A 19,889-nucleotide genomic window follows, 5' to 3' on the forward strand; every position below is an offset into this window, starting at 1 on the left:
CAAGTTCCATGTATGGGTCCTGAAGATCACGTTTGAAACATTTACAGGACAATGGATCGTGTGAAAGAGCCATCCAGTAAGGATTTACTTAAAAAAAAATTTGCCAAGGAAATATTCTCATTGTCATTAAAATTCATTTGATAAGAGATATATGGGGGCAGATATATTGACTTAAATTCCATGTATGGGTCCTGAAGATCACGTTTGAAACATTTACAGGACAATGGATCGTGTGAAAGAGCCATCCAGTAAGGATTTACATAAAAAATATTTTGCCAAGGAAAATTTCTCGTTGTCATTAAAATTCATTCGATAAGAGCTATATGGGGGCAGGTACATTGACTCAAATTCCATGTATGGGTCCTGAATATCACGTTTGAAACATTCACAGGACAATGGATTGTGTGAAAGAGCCATCCAGTAAGCATTCACATAAAAAAAATTTTGCCAAGAAAATTTTCTGGTTGTCATTAAAATTCATTTGATAAGAGTAATATGGGGTCAGATACATTGACTCAAATTCCATGTATGGGTCCTGAAGATATCGTTTGAAATATTTACAGGACAATGGATCGTGTGGAAGACTCATCCAGTAAGGATTTACATGAAAAAAAATTTGCCATGGAAATTTTCTCGTTGTCAAAAAAATTCATTTGATAAGAGTTATATGGGTGCAGATACATTGACTCAAATTCCATGTATGGGTCCTGAAGATCTCGTTTGAAACATTTACAGGACAATGAATCGTGTGGAAGAGTCATCCAGTAAGGATTTACATGAAAAAAATTTTGCCAAGGAAATTTTCTCGTTGTCATTAAAATTCATTTGATAAGAGTTATATGGGGGCAGATATATTGGCTCAAATTCCATGTATGGGTCCTGCAGATCACGTTTGAAACATTTTCAGAACAATGGATCGTGTGAAGGAGTCATCCAGTAAGGATGTACATGAAAAAAATTTCGCCAAGGAAATTTTCTCGTTGTCATTAAAATTCATTTAATAAGAGTTATATGGGGGCAGATACATTGACTCAAATCCCATGTATGGGTCCTGAAGATCACGTTTGAAACATTTACAGGACAAAGGATCGTGTGAAAGAGCCATCCAGTAAGGATGCACATGAAAAAATTTCGCCAAGTAAATTTTCTCGTTGTCATTAAAATTCATTTGATAAGAGTTATATGGGGGCAGATACATTGACTCAAAATCCATGTATGGGTCCTGAAGATCACGTTTGAAACATTTTCAGGACAATGGATCGTGTGAAAGAGTCATCCAGTAAGGATGTACATGAAAAAAATTTCGCCAAGGAAATTTTCTCGTTGTCATAAAAATTCATTTGATAAGAGTTATATGGGGGCAGATACATTGACTCAAATTCCATGTGTGGGTCCTGAAGATCACTTTTGAAACATTAACAGGACAATGGACAATGTGTGAAAGAGCCATCCAGTAAGCATTCACATAAAAAAAATTTGGCCAAGAATATTTTCTGGTTGTCATTGAAATTCATTTGATAAGAGTTATATGGAGTCAGATACATTGATTAAAATTCCATGTATGGGTCCTGAAGATCACGTTTGAAATATTTACAGGACAAAGGATCGTGTGAAAGAGCCATCCAGTAAGGATTTACATAAAAAATATTTTGCCAAGGAAAATTTCTCGTTGTCATTAAAATTCATTTGATAAGAGCTATATGGGGGCAGATACATTGACTCAAATTCCATGTGTGGGTCCTGGAGATCACTTTTGAAACATTTACAGGACAATGGATTGTGTGAAAAAGCCATCCAGTAAGCATTCACATAAAAAAAATTTGGCCAAGAAAATTTTCTGGTTGTCATTAAAATTCATTTGATAAGAGTTATATGGGGGCAGATACATTGACTCAAACTCCATGTATGGGCCCTGAAGATCACGTTTGAAACATTTACAGGACAATGGATCGTGTGAAAGAGCCATCCAGTAAGGATTTACATGAAAAAAATTTCGCCAAGGAAATTTTCTCGTTGTCATTAAAATTCATTTGATAAGAGATATATGGGGGCAGATACATTGACTCAAATTCCATGTATGGGTCCTGCAGATCACGTTTGAAACATTTTCAGGACAATGGATTGTGTGAAAGAGTCATCCAGTAAGGATTTACATAAAAAAAATTTTGCCAAGGAAATTTTCTCGTTTTCATTAAAATTCATTTGATAAGAATTATATGGGGGCAGATACATTGACTCAAATTCCATGTATGGGTCCTGCAGATCACGTTTGAAACATTTTCAGGACAATGGATCGTGTGAAAGGGTCATCCAGTAAAAATGTACATGAAAAAAATTTCGCCAAGGAAATTTTCTCGTTGTCATAAAAATTCATTTGATAAGAGTTATATAAGGGCAGATACATTGACTCAAATTCCATGTATGGGTCCTGAAGATCACGTTTGAAACATTTACAGGACAATGGATCGTGTGAAAGAGCCATCCAGTAAGGATTTACATGAAAAAAATTTCGCCAAGGAAATTTTCTCGTTGTCATTAAAATTCATTTGATAAGAGATATATGGGGGCAGATACATTGACTTAAATTCCATGTATGGGTCCTGAAGATCACGTTTGAACTATTTACAGGACAATGGATCGTGTGAAAGAGCCATTCAGTAAGGATTTACATGAAAAAAATTTCGCCAAGGAAATTATCTCGATGTCATTAAAATTCATTTAATAAGAGTTATATGGGGGCAGATACATTGACTCAAATTCCATGTATGGGTCCTGAAGATCACGTTTGAAACATTTTCAGGACAATGAATCGTGTGGAAGAGCCATCCAGTAAGGATTTACATGAAAAAAATTTCGCCAAGGAAATTTTCTCGTTGTCATTAATATTCATTTACTAAGACTTATATGGGGGCAGATACATTGACTCAAATTCCATGTATGGGTCCTGCATATCACGTTTGAAACATTTACAGGACAATAGATCGTGTGAATGAGTCATCCAGTAAGGATTTACATAAAAAAATTTTGCCAAGGAAATTTTCTCGTTGTCAAAAAAATTCATTTGATAAGAGTTATATGGGTGCAGAAACATTAAAACAAGTTCCATGTATGGGTCCTGAAGATCTCGTTTGAAACATTTACAGGACAATGGATTGTGTGAAAGAGCCATCCAGTAAGGATTTACATAAAAAAAAATTTGCCAAGGAAATTTTCTCGTTGTCATTAAAATTCAGTTGATTAGAGTTATATGGGGGCAGATACATAGACTCAAACTCCATGTATGGGTCCTGAAGATCTCGTTTGAAACATTTACAGGACAATGGATTGTGTGAAAGAGCCATCCAGTAAGGATTTACATAAAAAAAAATTTGCCAAGGAAATTTTCCCGTTGTCATTAAAATTCAGTTGATAAGAGTTATATGGGGGCAGATACATTGACTCAAATTCCATGTATGGGTCCTGGAGATCACGTTTGAAACATTTACAGGACAATGGATTGTGTGAAAGAGCATTCCAGTAAGGATTTACATAAAAAAAATTTTGCCAAGGAAATTTTCTCGTTGTCATTAAAATTCATTTGATAAGAATTATATGGGGGCAGATACATTGACTCAAATTCCATGTATGGGTCCTGAAGATCACGTTTGAAACATTTACAGGACAATGGATCGTGTGAAAGAGCCATCCAGTAAGGATTTACATGAAAAAAATTTTGCCAAGGAAATTTTCTCGTTGTCATTAAAATTCATTTGATAAGAGATATATGGGGGCAGATACATTGACGCATATTCCATGTATGGGTCCTGAAGATCACGTTTGAAACATTTACAGGACAATGGATCGTGTGAAAGAGCCATCCAGTAAGGATTTACATGAAAAAAATTTTGCCAAGGAAATTTTCTCGTTGTCAAAAAAATTCATTTGATAAGAGTTATATGGGTGCAGATACATTGACTTAAATTCCATGTATGGTTCCTGAAGATCACGTTTGAAACATTTACAGGAAATTTTCTCGTTGTCATTAAAATTCATTTGATAAGAGATATATGGGGGCAGATATATTGACTCAAATTCCATGTGGGTCCTGAAGATCACGTTTGAAACATTTACAGGAGAATGGATGGTGTGAAAGAGTCATCCAGTAAGGATTTACAAGAAAAAAATTTCGCCAAGGAAATTTTCTCGTTGTCATTAAAATTCATTTGATGAGAGACATATGGGGACAGATACATTGACTCAAATCCCATGTATGGGTCCTGAAGATCACGTTTGAAACATTTACAGGACAATGGATCGTGTGAAAGAGCCATTCAGTAAGGATTTACATGAAAAAAATATTGCCAAGGAAATTTTTTCATTGTCATTAAAATTCATTTGATAAGAGATATATGGGGGCAGATACATTGACTCAAATTCCATGTATGGGTCCTGAAGATCACGTTTGAAACATTTACAGGACAATGGATCGTGTGAAAGAGTCATCCAGTAAGGATTTACATGAAAAAAATTTCGCCAAGGAAATTTTCTCCTTGTCATTAAAATTCATTTGATAAGAGATATATGGGGACAGATACATTGACTCAAATTCCATGTTTACGTCCTGAAGATCTCGTTTGAAACGTTTACAGGACAATGGATCGTGTAAAAGTGCCATTCAGTAAGGATTCACATGATAAAAATATTGCCAAGGAAATTTTCTCGTTGTCATTAAAATTCATTTGATAAGAGATATATGGGGGCAGATACATTGACTCAAATTCCATGTATGGGTCCTGAATGTCGTGATTTCTGACCGGTGCTACAACAAAATTGCGCTGTTCCATGACTGCTGCTTGCTGCTGGTTTGACTGGGTACGCCTACACGTTTTGTTGTCAGTTGTTGGACTGAGTCCGTGGACGATTGGGCTGCTCCCTTTATTCTTGCGAGCAGCTAGTGAGAGAAGGTGAGAGAGACTGCTGCTGGTCTTCCTGGACACGTCTACACGCTTCGCCATCTGAATATCGAATGAGCCAGTGAACGCTGGGACTGCTTCCTTTATACTAGCGTGTCGCCAGAGAGAGGAAGAGAGAGAGACTGCTGCTTGCTGCTGGTCTGATCAGATGCGTCTACACGCTTCGCCGTCTGAATATCGAATGAGCCCGAGAACGCTGGGGCTGCTTCCTTTATACTAGCGTGCTGACAGAGAGAGGAAGAGAGAGACTGCTACTTGTTGCTGGTCTGACGAGGCGCGTCTGTACCCTTCACCGTCTGATTTTAGAAACAGTCCAGTGCAGTATATTAGTTATAGGTGGCAATTGAACGTACGAAGCTTTGAGTGCTGGATAATTTCTTTCAGTTAATTTATTAATACTTTTCTTGAAGTTACGCAATATTTTATTATTCTGTAACACCACATCCCTACAATACCCTTTTCTCCTACTCCTCATTCAAAAATTGAATATAGTATCATATCCTTAAATCTATTTGGTTTTTGAATCGCTCTCTGTGGTCTCGTGGTTTCGTGTGTATCACTTAGATTCTCGTCCAGTATTATGGGGTATGTTTCCTTATTTTCTGATAGATTCATCTCTAGCTGTTTCGGCACTCTTTTAATATCCTGAACATTACGTGAGTATTGAACACCTCGATCACTTTGAACGACCACCTTAGCACCATCTCTAGCAATGACAGTAAACTTATCTGCTGAAAAAGTCGGATCTGATTTTCGTTTTTTCTGCTGTGCGATCAGCACTCTGTCGCCAATAGTGATATCAGAGAATTTTGCACCTCTTTGTGAATCGGCATATATCTTGCTTTTTAGTTTTGAAACTGCATCTCTTTCCTTGATATCCGTCCGATCCAATGGTTCTGTAGCATTTGAGTTCCAAAGGCTCGGGAACGTGCCTCTGAACTTCCATCCTACTAACATTTCGAATGGTGTTATACCCAGCCGGGACAGTGGCCTCACCTTATTATGCATATGCACGTATTTGTCAAGTGCCGTTCTCCAGTTTTCGTTATCCAGTCTAGCCGCTGCCAGAGCGTCTTTAATTCCCTTGTTCTGTCTTTCAACTGCTCCATTTGACTGCGCGCTCAACGGAATAGATTTGTAAATCTTGACACCTCTGTCTTCCCATGATTTAACGAATGTGTCGCTTTGGAAAGGTGGGCCGTTGTCAGATTGGATTGCCAAAGGATAACCCCAAACCTCGAAAATTCGCATTAGGGCTTGATTTGTGGCACAGGCATCCATACTTCTCATCTCGATAACATGTAGGTACCGGGAGTAAGTATCAACGACGACTAGAAACTCTCCATATCCGAAATCTTGGTCAGTGAAAAAATCTATTTGTAATATCTCCCATGGTCCCCCTGGTAGTGTTCTGCTTATCAAAGGTAATGGTGGGTTTTTTCGGGATAGTCTCAAACATGTTTCGCAGAGCTTCACGTAGTTATCTATGTCTTTGCCTAGACCTGGCCACCAAAAATGATTTCTCAGAATACGTTTCATTGATGCAGCACCCATATGACCTTGGTGAGCAATTTGGAGAGCTCGTCCACGTAATTTACTTGGTAAGACCACCCGATCCATCTTGAATATTAATGCTCCTAAAGTTTGGAGATACTTTACTTGGCATTCGTAATGGCGATGCTCAGTTTTCCAAACACCTGTTTTGAGTGATTGTCTGACGTCCTGTTGCTCCTCATCGCTCTCGGCATATGTCTCTATTTCGTGCCATGAGAAATCTAGTGCTCCTGCATCCAGTAAATACAAAAGGTGGCGATCATCTGACTCGTCAAATGACTCTGATGACTCTGGGTTCTGGATTAATCTGGACAGTGCGTCTGCCAAATTTTGATTTCCGGGCACTCGTTCCACTTTGAAGTTGTATGGTTGTAATCTAAGAGCCCATGCCTCTGCGCGCGAAACTGCTCTTTTCCCAATGCGATGCATACCACCGAATATAAATTCGTTTGATTCCGCATCTGATCTTATAGTGAATGGGATACTCATGAGGTAAGCAGAAAACTTTTCTACGCCCCACACCCTTGAGAGCGCTTCTTTTTGGGTCTGGGGATATTTCATCTCGGTAACTGAAAGTGCCTTAAAAGCGCACGCAATCACTCTAGGTTTCGAATTTAGATCAAACTGAACAAGAACTGCTCCCAGTCCAAAAGGAGAAGCGTCCACGAACAACTCTGTTACATCTTCTCTGTTATAGTAACCCAATGTTTGTATTACTCTCCAGGCATTTTGCGTTAGATATTGAAATTCTCTATCGTGTTCTTGTGACCAATAGAAGCGATCTGCTTTTGCAAGTTCTCTAAGGTATCGTGTTCTATCGGCTCGTTGTGGTATAAATTTCTCTATGAAATTGATCAAGCCTAAAAAACTTTTGACTTCGGCCTGAGTTTCTGGTTTCCGGAAATTCTTGATAGCTTGAATTTTTGCGTTTTCTATACTCCATCCTTCTTCCGACAACTTGAAGCCCAGAAATATTACTGATTGTTGACGGAATGCACATTTATCCATGTTGATGTTGACGTTGTGGTTTTGGAATCGCTTTAAAACTTCATTCAGGTTATCGTCATGCTCTTCTTCCGTTTTCCCCATAACAAGAACATCGTCCAAGTAGTTAACTACGCCTTTACAACCCGATAGAATAGTTGATTGCATAATTTCCTGAAAAATATCAGGGGCATTGCAAAGTCCGAAAGGCAATCGGCAGCATCTATACATGGCTTCACCGGAAAAAAAATTGGTGAGGTGGCGACAGCTCTCGTCTAAAACAACATGGAAGAAGGCGCTTTTCAGGTCAATGGTGGAAAACCATTTTGCACCATGCAGATCTCTCAATATTTCTTCAAATGTCGGCATACTGAACGGAGTTCGATGGATGTATTTATTAGGGCCTCTGAGGTCAACAACAAGTCTTATATCGTCTCGTCCTTTAGGTACTACCAAGAGTGATGAACAGAATGAACGGTCCATATCTTCAGTTACAAGTTCTATTATACCAGATGATAGCAATTCATTTAGCTTACGTTTTGTTAGATCCTTGTAAGCAACAGGGATGTGAGTAAATACGTTCCTGGCCGGAGGCATATCCTTGTCGTAGTACAAAACAACTGGTGGTACATTAAATTTGGGAAATTCATCTGTAGTTGACTTTCGAACGGTATTTACTGCTGCAAGTTCGCATGACCAATTAGTGCTTGTGTAAAAATTTCCGACTGGAATTTTCAAACCGACAACGAGAACACTGTACCTTGTTGCCGTATTAAACCCTAATAGGGCTCTGTTCTCATTTACAACGTAGAATTTTTCAATGCATACAGGACGGTCATTAGCTATGTACAGTTCAGCCGAAAACGTAGCTATTATCTTAATATTAGTTTTCGTAGCGTAAGCTCTAAGTGACTTATCTGATGTATAACTCAAGTCAATTAGTTTCTTTCGTGACTTCTCCTTTTGAAGGAGTTTGTTGAAAATAGGTTCAGTTACTGTATTAACCTGTGCTCCGGAATCTATGAAGAATATAATACGCATTCCCGCCACATGTGCGACAACGAAAGCGTCCTCTTCATTTTGCGTCGCAAAAGCATCATTATTGATTTCCACTGAATCACTTGTTGATGCAGTCTGTGCCTGAAAAATTTTTTTTTTCTATTAGAAACTTATTTTATTTGAAACATATATTTGAGGAACTTCATCTTAGGTTAATTTCATTTTAGTTTTTCTTTTATTTTCATTTCTTTTAATCATTCATATCAATTGATTTAACCAAAAAAATCTTTTCATTACGTTAATTATTTATTTATTTAAGAAAATCGCATTTCCAACATATAAAATTAATCGATTTCACTTACATCTACTGGAATAGTATCGTTTTCTTCTTTTTCTTTTATAGCTGCGATTTTACGAGGAGGAGACCCATCATCTGATTCGTTTTGACGTTTCCCTGTGGTTTGACGATTCCGGTCGACGCAGCATCGAGAGAGGTGTCCTCTTCTATTGCAGTTGTGGCAAACTTTGTCGATGCATGGACATTGAGCTGGTCCATGGTAAATGCTTGCACAGCGCCAGCAAGAATTTCTTGGCGTTTCAAACCTACCACGATTAAATGTTCGTCTACCACGATTTCCATTGTTGACTCTACCCATAATATTTCGATTAAATTGCCCGTGTCCTTGTATATTGCTAGTGATTGCTGCAATCGAAACCGCCTCTTGCGGTTGGCGCAATTTTTTAAATTCTATTTCGTTGGACAATTCTGTTTCATAATCACGCACCATATCTATAAGGTCATTTAATGAACCTTGTTTGACCCAATTACGATGTGCCAAGGTACGCACTCGTTTATCGGTTGAACTTTTGATTAGTGTACGTGCTACTGCTTCCATCTCATCATCCTCTTTATCGTAACCGCACAGCTTTGCAGACGCCGCCACACGCCGAACAAATTGTATGTTTGTTTCTCCAGACTGTTGTATCGTGTTGAGAAGTTTGCTTCGTTGTGAAAGCATATAGGCTCTCGATCCGAAGTAACAATCAAGCCGAGCAAGTGCATTGCCAAACGGATGACTGCTTTCGTCAGGCATTTCCGCCGAAGAACTGGTTCCATGCAAAAGCTCCAACAGCTTAGGTCCCGCTTTGATTCTAAAAACATCAATTTTGGTTCTTTCATCAGTGGCTTGAATAAGATTCAGCGAAGCAACCAGAATATTCTTCCAATATTCGTAGCCTTTCTTATCGATGTCCACTTCTCCTTCTGATGGCACACATTCTGGAATGCTCATTGTGCTGAGTGACATGTTGTTCACACTTGCTAGTAGTGTTTCGTTGACTGTTCCGGTTAAATCCTCATGTGGGGCACTTGAACAAGTAGCTTGATCCTTATTATGTACTGTCGTTTTGGATATATTGAGTAGAAGAGCGTCTTTCTCGTTTCGAATTTTAGTTAACTCTTCTTTAACAGCTGATAGTTCCTCCATGAGCATCTTTTTTGTTACCTCTTTGTTTCGTTTCCTGTCGAAAATAAATAAAAACTCGGTTACTTTTCATGTTGTTGAAACTAGGTTTCTACATGAGTTGACTACTTTGAGTTTTCTTGTGCTCTTATTAATGCAAACATGGATTTCTGTCTACACACCAGAACCCTGATTTTTTTTTTTTTAATATATGATGATATTGATCAACCTAAGCCTACTCATCAAAGGTTGCATCATAAAAACTTTACCTCCGCCTACTCATCGGAGGTATTTCACTTTAGACTCTCCGTCTTCTCATCGGAGGCCTCACCGTACAAAAAAGCGGTAATTACCTTTTGGGTTTTTCGTTCGTAGTACCAACTGCGCCATTGTCGTGATTTCTGACCGGTGCTACAACAAAATTGCGCTGTTCCATGACTGCTGCTTGCTGCTGGTTTGACTGGGTACGCCTACACGTTTTGTTGTCAGTTGTTGGACTGAGTCCGTGGACGATTGGGCTGCTCCCTTTATTCTTGCGAGCAGCTAGTGAGAGAAGGTGAGAGAGACTGCTGCTGGTCTTCCTGGACACGTCTACACGCTTCGCCATCTGAATATCGAATGAGCCAGTGAACGCTGGGACTGCTTCCTTTATACTAGCGTGTCGCCAGAGAGAGGAAGAGAGAGAGACTGCTGCTTGCTGCTGGTCTGATCAGATGCGTCTACACGCTTCGCCGTCTGAATATCGAATGAGCCCGAGAACGCTGGGGCTGCTTCCTTTATACTAGCGTGCTGACAGAGAGAGGAAGAGAGAGACTGCTACTTGTTGCTGGTCTGACGAGGCGCGTCTGTACCCTTCACCGTCTGATTTTAGAAACAGTCCAGTGCAGTATATTAGTTATAGGTTGCAATTGAACGTACGAAGCTTTGAGTGCTGGATAATTTCTTTCAGTTAATTTATTAATACTTTTCTTGAAGTTACGCAATATTTTATTATTCTGTAACACCACATCCCTACACTGAAGATCACGTTTGAAACATTTACAGGACAATGGATCGTGTGAAAGAGTCATCCAGTAAGGATTTACATGAAAAAAATTTCGCCAAGGAAATTTTCTCGTTGTCATTAAAATTCATTTTATATAAGTTATATGGGGGCAGATACATTGATTCAAATTCCATGTATGGGTCCTGAAGATCTCGTTTGAAACATTTACAGGACAATGGATCGTGTGAAAGAGTCATCCAGTAAGGATTTACATGAAAAAAATTTCGCCAAGGAAATTTTCTCGTTGTCATTAAAATTCATTTGATAAGAGTTATATGGGGGCAGATACATTGACTCAAATTCCATCTATGGGTCCTAAAGATCTCGTTTGAAACATTTACAGGACAATGGATCGTGTGAAAGAGTCATCCTGTAAGGATTTACATGAAAAAAATTTCGCCAAGGAAATTTTCTCGTTGTCATTAAAATTCATTTGATAAGAGATATATGGGGACAGATAAATTGACTCAAATTCCATGTATGGATCCTGAAGATCACGTTTGAAACATTTACAGGACAATGGATCGTGTGAACGAGTCATCCAGTAAGGATTTACATGAAAAAAATTTCGCCAAGGAAATTTTCTCGTTGTCATTAAAATTCATTTGATAAGAGTTATATGGGGGCAGATACATTGACTCAAATTCCATCTATGGGTCTTGAAGATCTCGTTTGAAACATTTAAAGGACAATGGATCGTGTGAAAGAGTCATCCAGTAAGGATTTACATGAAAGAAATTCCGCCAAGGAAATTTTCTCGTTGTCATTAAAATTCATTTGATAAGAGATATATGGGGACAGATACATTGACTCAAATTCCATGTATGAGTCCTGAAGATCACGTGTGAAACATTTACAGGACAATGGATCGTGTAAAGAGTCATCCAGTAAGGATTTACATGAAAAAAATTTCGCCAAGCAAATTTTCTCGTTGTCATTAAAATTCATTTGATATAAGTTATATGGGGCAGATACATTGACTCAAATTCCATGTATGGGTCCTGAAGATCACGTTTGAAACATTTACAGGACAATGGATCGTGTGAAAGAGCCATCCAGTAAGGATTTACATGAAAAAAATTTCGCCAAGGAAATTTTCTCGTTGTCATTAAAATTCATTTGATAAGAGTTATATGGGGGCAGATACATTGACTCAAATTCCATCTATGGGTCCTAAAGATCTCGTTTGAAACATTTACAGGACAATGGATCGTGTGAAAGAGTCATCCTGTAAGGATTTACATGAAAAAAATTTCGCCAAGGAAATTTTCTCGTTGTCATTAAAATTCATTTGATAAGAGATATATGGGGACAGATACATTGACTCAAATTCCATGTATCGGTCCTGGAGATCACGTTTGAAACATTTACAGGACAATGGATCGTGTGAAAGAGTCATCCAGTAAGGATTTACATGAAAAAAATTTCGCCAAGGAAATTTTCTCGTTGTCATTAAAATTCATTTTATATAAGTTATATGGGGGCAGATACATTGATTCAAATTCCATGTATGGGTCCTGAAGATCTCGTTTGAAACATTTACAGGACAATGGATCGTGTGAAAGAGTCATCCAGTAAGGATTTACATGAAAAAAATTTTGCCAAGGAAATTTTCTCGTTGTCATTAAAATTCATTTGATAAGAGTTATATGGGGGCAGATACATTGACTCAAATTCCATCTATGGGTCCTAAAGATCTCGTTTGAAACATTTACAGGACAATGGATCGTGTGAAAGAGTCATCCTGTAAGGATTTACATGAAAAAAATTTCGCCAAGGAAATTTTCTCGTTGTCATTAAAATTCATTTGATAAGAGATATATGGGGACAGATACATTGACTCAAATTCCATGTATGGATCCTGAAGATCACGTTTGAAACATTTACAGGACAATGGATCGTGTGAAAGAGTCATCCAGTAAGGATTTACATGAAAAAAATTTCGCCAAGGAAATTTTCTCGTTGTCATTAAAATTCATTTGATAAGAGTTATATGGGGGCAGATACATTGACTCAAATTCCATCTATGGGTCTTGAAGATCTCGTTTGAAACATTTAAAGGACAATGGATCGTGTGAAAGAGTCATCCAGTAAGGATTTACATGAAAGAAATTCCGCCAAGGAAATTTTCTCGTTGTCATAAAAATTCATTTGATAAGAGATATATGGGGACAGATACATTGACTCAAATTCCATGTATGAGTCCTGAAGATCACGTGTGAAATATTTACAGGACAATGGATCGTGTAAAGAGTCATCCAGTAAGGATTTACATGAAAAAAATTTCGCCAAGCAAATTTTCTCGTTGTCATTAAAATTCATTTGATATAAGTTATATGGGGCAGATACATTGACTCAAATTCCATGTATGGGTCCTGAAGATCACGTTTGAAACATTTACAGGACAATGGATCGTGTGAAAGAGCCATCCAGTAAGGATTTACATGAAAAAAATTTCGCCAAGGAAATTTTCTCGTTGTCATTAAAATTCATTTGATAAGAGATATATGGGGGCAGATACATTGACTCAAATTCCATCTATGGGTCCTGAAGATCTCGTTTGAAACATTTACAGGACAATGGATCGTGTGAAAGAGTCATCCAGTAAGGATTTGCATGAAAAAAACTTCGCCAAGGAAATTTTCTCGTTGTCATTAAATTTCATTTGATAAGAGATATATGGGGGCAGATACATTGACTCAAATTCCATGTTGGTCCTGCAGATCACGTTTGAAACATTTACAGGACAATGGATCGTGTGAAAGAGTTATCCAGTAAGGATTTACATGAAAAAAATTTCGCCAAGGAAATTTTCTCGTTGTCATTAAAATTCATTTGATAAGAGATATATGAGGGCAGATACATTGACTCAAATTCCATCTATGGGTCCTGAAGATCTCGTTTGAAACATTTACAGGACCATGGATCGTGTGAAAGAGTCATCCAGTAAGGATTTACATGAAAAAAATTTCGCCAAGGAAATTTTCTCGTTGTCATTAAAATTCATTTGATAAGAGACATATGGGGACAGATACATTGACTCAAATTCCATGTTTGGGTCCTGAAGATCTCGTTTGAAACATTCACAGGACAATGGATCGTGTGAAAGAGTCATCCTGTAAGGATTTACCTGAAAAAAATTTCGCCAGGGAAATTTTCTCGTTGTCATTAAAATTCATTTGATAAGAGATATATGGGGACAGATACATTGACTCAAATTCCATGTATGGGTCCTGGAGATCACGTTTGAAACATTTACAGGACAATGGATCGTGTGAAAGAGTCATCCAGTAAGGATTTACATGAAAAAAATTTCGCCAAGGAAATTTTCTCGTTGTCATTAAAATTCATTTTATATAAGTTATATGGGGGCAGATACATTGATTCAAATTCCATATATGGGTCCTGAAGATCTCGTTTGAAACATTTACAGGACAATGGATCGTGTGAAAGAGTCATCCAGTAAGGATTTACATGAAAAAAATTTCGCCAAGGAAATTTTCTCGTTGTCATTAAAATTCATTTGATAAGAGTTATATGGGGGCAGATACATTGACTCAAATTCCATCTATGGGTCCTGAAGATCTCGTTTGAAACATTTACAGGACAATGGATCGTGTGAAAGAGTCATCCTGTAAGGATTTACATGAAAAAAATTTCGCCAAGGAAATTTTCTCGTTGTCATTAAAATTCATTTGATAAGAGTTATATGGGGGCAGATACATTGACTCAAATTCCATCTATGGGTCTTGAAGATCTCGTTTGAAACATTTAAAGGACAATGGATCGTGTGAAAGAGTCATCCAGTAAGGATTTACATGAAAGAAATTCCGCCAAGGAAATTTTCTCGTTGTCATTAAAAATCATTTGATAAGAGATATATGGGGACAGATACATTGACTCAAATTCCATGTATGAGTCCTGAAGATCACGTGTGAAACATTTACAGGACAATGGATCGTGTAAAGAGTCATCCAGTAAGGATTTACATGAAAAAAATTTCGCCAAGCAAATTTTCTCGTTGTCATTAAAATTCATTTGATAAGAGATATATGAGGGCAGATACATTGACTCAAATTCCATCTATGGGTCCTGGAGATCTCGTTTGAAACATTTACAGGACAATGGATCGTGTGAAAGAGTCATCCAGCAAGGATTTACATGAAAAATATTTCGCCAAGGAAATTTTCTCGTTGTCATTAAAATTCATTTTATATAAGTTATATGGGGGCAGATACATTGATTCAAATTCCATGTATGGGTCCTGAAGATCTCGTTTGAAACATTTACAGGACAATGGATCGTGTGAAAGAGTCATCCAGTAAGGATTTACCTGAAAAAAATTTCGCCAAGGAAATTTTCTCGTTGTCATTAAAATTCATTTGATAAGAGTTATATGGGGGCAGATACATTGACTCAAATTCCATCTATGGGTCCTGAAGATCTCGTTTGAAACATTTACAGGACAATGGATCGTGTGAAAGAGTCATCCTGTAAGGATTTACATGAAAAAAATTTCGCCAAGGAAATTTTCTCGTTGTCATTAAAATTCATTTGATAAGAGATATATGAGGGCAGATACATTGACTCAAATTCCATCTATGGGTCCTGGAGATCTCGTTTGAAACATTTACAGGACAATGGATCGTGTGAAAGAGTCATCCAGCAAGGATTTACATGAAAAATATTTCGCCAAGGAAATTTTCTCGTTGTCATTAAAATTCATTTGATAAGAGATATATGGGGGCAGATACATTGACTCAAATTCCATCTATGGGTCCTGAATATCACGTTTGAAACATTTACAGGACAATGGATCGTGTGAAAGAGTTATCCAGTAAGGATTTACATGAAAAAAATTTCGCCAAGGAAATTTTCTCGTTGTCATTAAAATTCATTTGATAAGAGTTATATGGGGACAAATACATTGACTCAAATCTCATGTATGGGTCCTGAAGATCACGTTTGAAACATTTACAGGACAATGGATCGTGTGAAAGAGCCATCCAGTAAGGATTTACATGAAAAAAATTTCGCCAAGGAAATTTTCTTGTTGTCATTAAAATTCATTTGATAAGAGTTATATGGGGGTAGATGCATTGACTCAAATTCCATGTATGGGTCCTGAAAATCTCGTTTGAAACATTTACAGGACAATGGATCATGTGAAAGAGCCATTCAGTAAGGATTTACATAAAAAAAAATTTGCCAAGGAAATTTTCTCGTTGTCATTAAAATTCATTTGATAAGAGTTATATGGGGGCAGATACATTGACTCAAATTCCATGTATGGGTCCTGAAGATCACGTTTGAAACATTTAAAGGACAATGGATCGTGTGAAAGAGTCATCCAGTAAGGATTTACATGAAAAAAATTTCGCCAAGGAAATTTTCTCGTTGTCATTAAAATTCATTTGATAAGAGTTATATGGGGGCAGATACATTGACTCAAATTCCATGTATGGGTCCTGAAGATCACGTTTGAAACATTTACAGGACAATGGATCGTGTGAAAGAGCCATTCAGTAAGGATTTACATAAAAAAAAATTTTGCCAAGGAAATTTTCTCGTTGTCATTAAAATTCATTTGATAAGAGTTATATGGGGGCAGATACATTGACTCAAATTCCATGTATGGGTCCTGAAGATCACGTTTGAAACATTTACAGGACAATGGATCGTGTAAAAGAGCCATCTAGTATGGATATACATAAAAAAAATTTCGCCAAGGAAATTTTCTCGTTGTCATTAAAATTCATTTGATAAGAGTTATATGGGGGCAGATACATTGACTCAAGTTCCATGTATGGGTCCTGAAGATCACGTTTGAAACATTTACAGGACAATGGATCGTGTGAAAAAGCCAGCCAGTAAGGATTTACATAAAAAAAATTTTGCCAAGGAAATTTTCTCGTTGTCATTAAAATTCATTTGATAAGAGATATATGGGGGCAGATACATTGACTCAAATTCCATGTATGGGTCCTGAAGATCACGTTTGAAACATTTACAGGACAATGGATCGTGTGAAAGAACCATCTAGTATGGATTTACATAATAAAATTTTTGCCTAGGAAATTTTCTCGTTGTCATTAAAATTCATTTGATAAGAGTTATATGGGGTGAGATACATTGACTCAAATTCCAAGTATGGGTCCTGAAGATCACGTTTGAAACATTTACAGGACAATGGATCGTGTGAAAGAGCCATTCAGTAAGGATTTACAGGGTGATTTTTTAAGAGTTTGAGAACTTTTTTAAACAATAAAACGCATAAAATTTGCAAAATCTCATCGGTTCTTTATTTTAAACGTTAGATTGGTACATGACATTTACTTTTTGAAGATAATTTCATTTAAATGTTGACCGCGGCTGCGTCTTAGGTGGTCCATTCGGAAAGTCCGCTTTTTTATCGACAAATTTTGTTCAGCGATGAGGCTCATTTCTGGTTGAATGGCTACGTAAATAAGCAAAATTGCCGCATTTGGAGTGAAGAGCAACCAGAAGCCGTTCAAGAACTGCCCATGCATCCCGAAAAATGCACTGTTTGGTGTGGTTTGTACGCTGGTGGAATCATTGGACCGTATTTTTTCAAAGATGCTGTTGGACGCAACGTTACAGTGAATGGCGATCGCTATCGTTCGATGCTAACAAACTTTTTGTTGCCAAAAATGGAAAAACTGAACTTGGTTGACATGTGGTTTCAACAAGATGGCGCTACATGCCACACAGCTCGCGATTCTATGGCCATTTTGAGGGAAAACTTCGGAGAACAATTCATCTCAAGAAATGGACCGGTAAGTTGGCCACCAAGATCATGCGATTTGACGCCTTTAGACTATTTTTTGTGGGGCTACGTCAAGTCTAAAGTCTACAGAAATAAGCCAGTAACTATTCCAGCTATGGAAGACAACATTTCCGAAGAAATTCGGGCTATTCCGGCCGAAATGCTCGAAAAAGTTGCCCAAAATTGGACTTTCCGAATGGACCACCTAAGACGCAGCCGCGGTCAACATTTAAATGAAATTATCTTCAAAAAGTAAATGTCATGTACCAATCTAACGTTTAAAATAAAGAACCGATGAGATTTTGCAAATTTTATGCGTTTTATTGTTTAAAAAAGTTCTCAAGCTCTTAAAAAATCACCCTATACATAAAAAAAAATTTGCCAAGGAAATTTTCTCGTTGTCATTAAAATTCATTTGATAAGAGTTATATGGGGGCAGATACATTGACTCAAATTCCATGTATTGGTCCTGAAGATCTCGTTTGAAACATTTACAGGACAATGGATCGTGTGAAAGAGCCATCCAGTAAGGATTTAAATGAAAAAAATTTCGCCAAGGAAATTTTCTCGTAGTCATTGAAATTCATTTGATAAGAGTTATATGGGGGCAGATACATTGACTCAAATTTCATGTATGGGTCCTGAAGATCACGTTTGAAACATTTACAGGACAATGGATCGTGTGAAAGAGCCATCTAGTATGGATTTACATAATAAAATTTTTGCCTAGGAAATTTTCTCGTTGTCATTAAAATTCATTTGATAAGAGTTATATGGGGGCAGATACATTGACTCAAATTCCATGTATGGGTCCTGAAGATCACGTTTGAAACATTTACAGGACAATGGATCGTGTGAAAAAGCCAGCCAGTAAGGATTTACATAAAAAAAATTTTGCCAAGGAAATTTTCTCGTTGTCATTAAAATTCATTTGATAAGAGATATATGGGGGCAGATACATTGACTCAAATTCAATGTATGGGTCCTGGAGATCACGTTTGAAACATTTACAGGACAATGGATCGTGTGAAAGAACCACCTAGTATGGATTTACATAATAAAATTTTTGCCTAGGAAATTTTCTCGTTGTCATTAAAATTCATTTGATAAGAGTTATATGGGGGCAGATACATTGACTCAAATTCCAAGTATGGGTCCTGAAGATCACGTTTGAAACATTTACAGGACAATGGATCGTGTGAAAGAGCCATTCAGTAAGGATTTACATAAAAAAAATTTTGCCAAGGAAATTTTCTCGTTGTCATTAAAATTCATTTGATAAGAGTTATATGGGGGCAGATACATTGACTACAATTCCATGTATTGGTCCTGAAGATCTCGTTTGAAACATTTACAGGACAATGGATCGTGTGAAAGAGTCATCCAGTAAGGATTTAAATGAAAAAAATTTCGCTAAGGAAATTTTCTCGTAGTCATTGAAATTAATTTGATAAGAGTTATATGGGGGCAGATACATTGACTCAAATTTCATGTATGGGTCCTGAAGATCACGTTTGAAACATTTACAGGACAATAGATCGTGTGAAAAAGCCATTAAGTAAGGATTTACATGAAAAAAAATTTGCCAAGGAAATTTTCTCGTTGTCATTAAACTTCATTTGAAAAGAGATATATGGGGGCAGATACATTGACTCAAATTCCATGTATGGGTCCTGAAGATCACGTTTGAAATATTTACAGGACAATGGATCGAATGAAAGAGCCATCTAGTATGGATTTACATAATAAAATTTTTGCCTAGGAAATTTTCTCGTTGTCATTAAAATTCATTTGCTAAGAGTTATATGGGGGCAGATACATTGACTCAAATTCCATGTAAGGGTCCTGAAGATCACGTTTGAAACATTTACAGCACAATGGATCGTGTGAAAGAGCCATTCAGTAAGGATTAACATAAAAAAAAATTTGCCAAGGAAATTTTCTCGTTGTCATTAAAATTCATTTGATAAGAGTTATATGGGGGCAGATACATTGACTCAAATTCCATGTATTGGTCCTGAAGATCTCGTTTGAAACATTTACAGGACAATGGATCGTGTGAAAGAGTCATCCAGTAAGGATTCATATGAAAAAAAATTTCGCCA

At 37.2% G+C, this 19,889-nt stretch overlaps 2 protein-coding genes across 2 annotated transcripts; both read right to left on the reverse strand.

The window, feature by feature from the left end:
* Positions 1–5,423: 5,423 nt before the first annotated feature.
* On the reverse strand, positions 5,424–8,531 carry LOC131426621 (uncharacterized protein K02A2.6-like). Its single transcript, XM_058589488.1, has one exon. It carries the CDS (start codon positions 8,529–8,531, stop codon positions 5,424–5,426), a length of 3,108 nt encoding a protein of 1,035 aa, XP_058445471.1.
* A 296-nt stretch (positions 8,532–8,827) lies between these two features.
* Positions 8,828–10,607, reverse strand: LOC131439122 (uncharacterized). The gene is made up of 2 exons (XM_058609800.1): positions 10,306–10,607; positions 8,828–10,010 (listed from the first exon to the last, which is right to left on the reverse strand). The coding sequence occupies exons 1-2, from the start codon at positions 10,557–10,559 to the stop codon at positions 8,834–8,836; spliced, it is 1,431 nt and encodes a 476-aa protein (XP_058465783.1). The 5' UTR covers positions 10,560–10,607; the 3' UTR covers positions 8,828–8,833.
* Positions 10,608–19,889: the final 9,282 nt, after the last annotated feature.

Source organism: Malaya genurostris, chromosome 1, assembly GCF_030247185.1.
Source record: "Malaya genurostris strain Urasoe2022 chromosome 1, Malgen_1.1, whole genome shotgun sequence".
NCBI classification, from domain to species: Eukaryota; Metazoa; Arthropoda; class Insecta; order Diptera; family Culicidae; genus Malaya; species Malaya genurostris.

What these genes read in the sequence shown, in the direction of transcription:
- LOC131426621 (XM_058589488.1), bottom strand. Translation starts at nt 8,531, where the DNA reads ATGCGTATTATATTCTTCATAGATTCCGGAGCACAGGTTAATACAGTA.
- LOC131439122 (XM_058609800.1), bottom strand. Translation starts at nt 10,559, where the DNA reads ATGGCGAAGCGTGTAGACGTGTCCAGGAAGACCAGCAGCAGTCTCTCT. An exon ending in ACGAACGAAAAACCCAAAAG is followed by an intron (nt 10,011 to 10,305) that starts GTAATTACCGCT and finishes TATTTTCGACAG; the next exon opens with GAAACGAAACAAAGAGGTAA.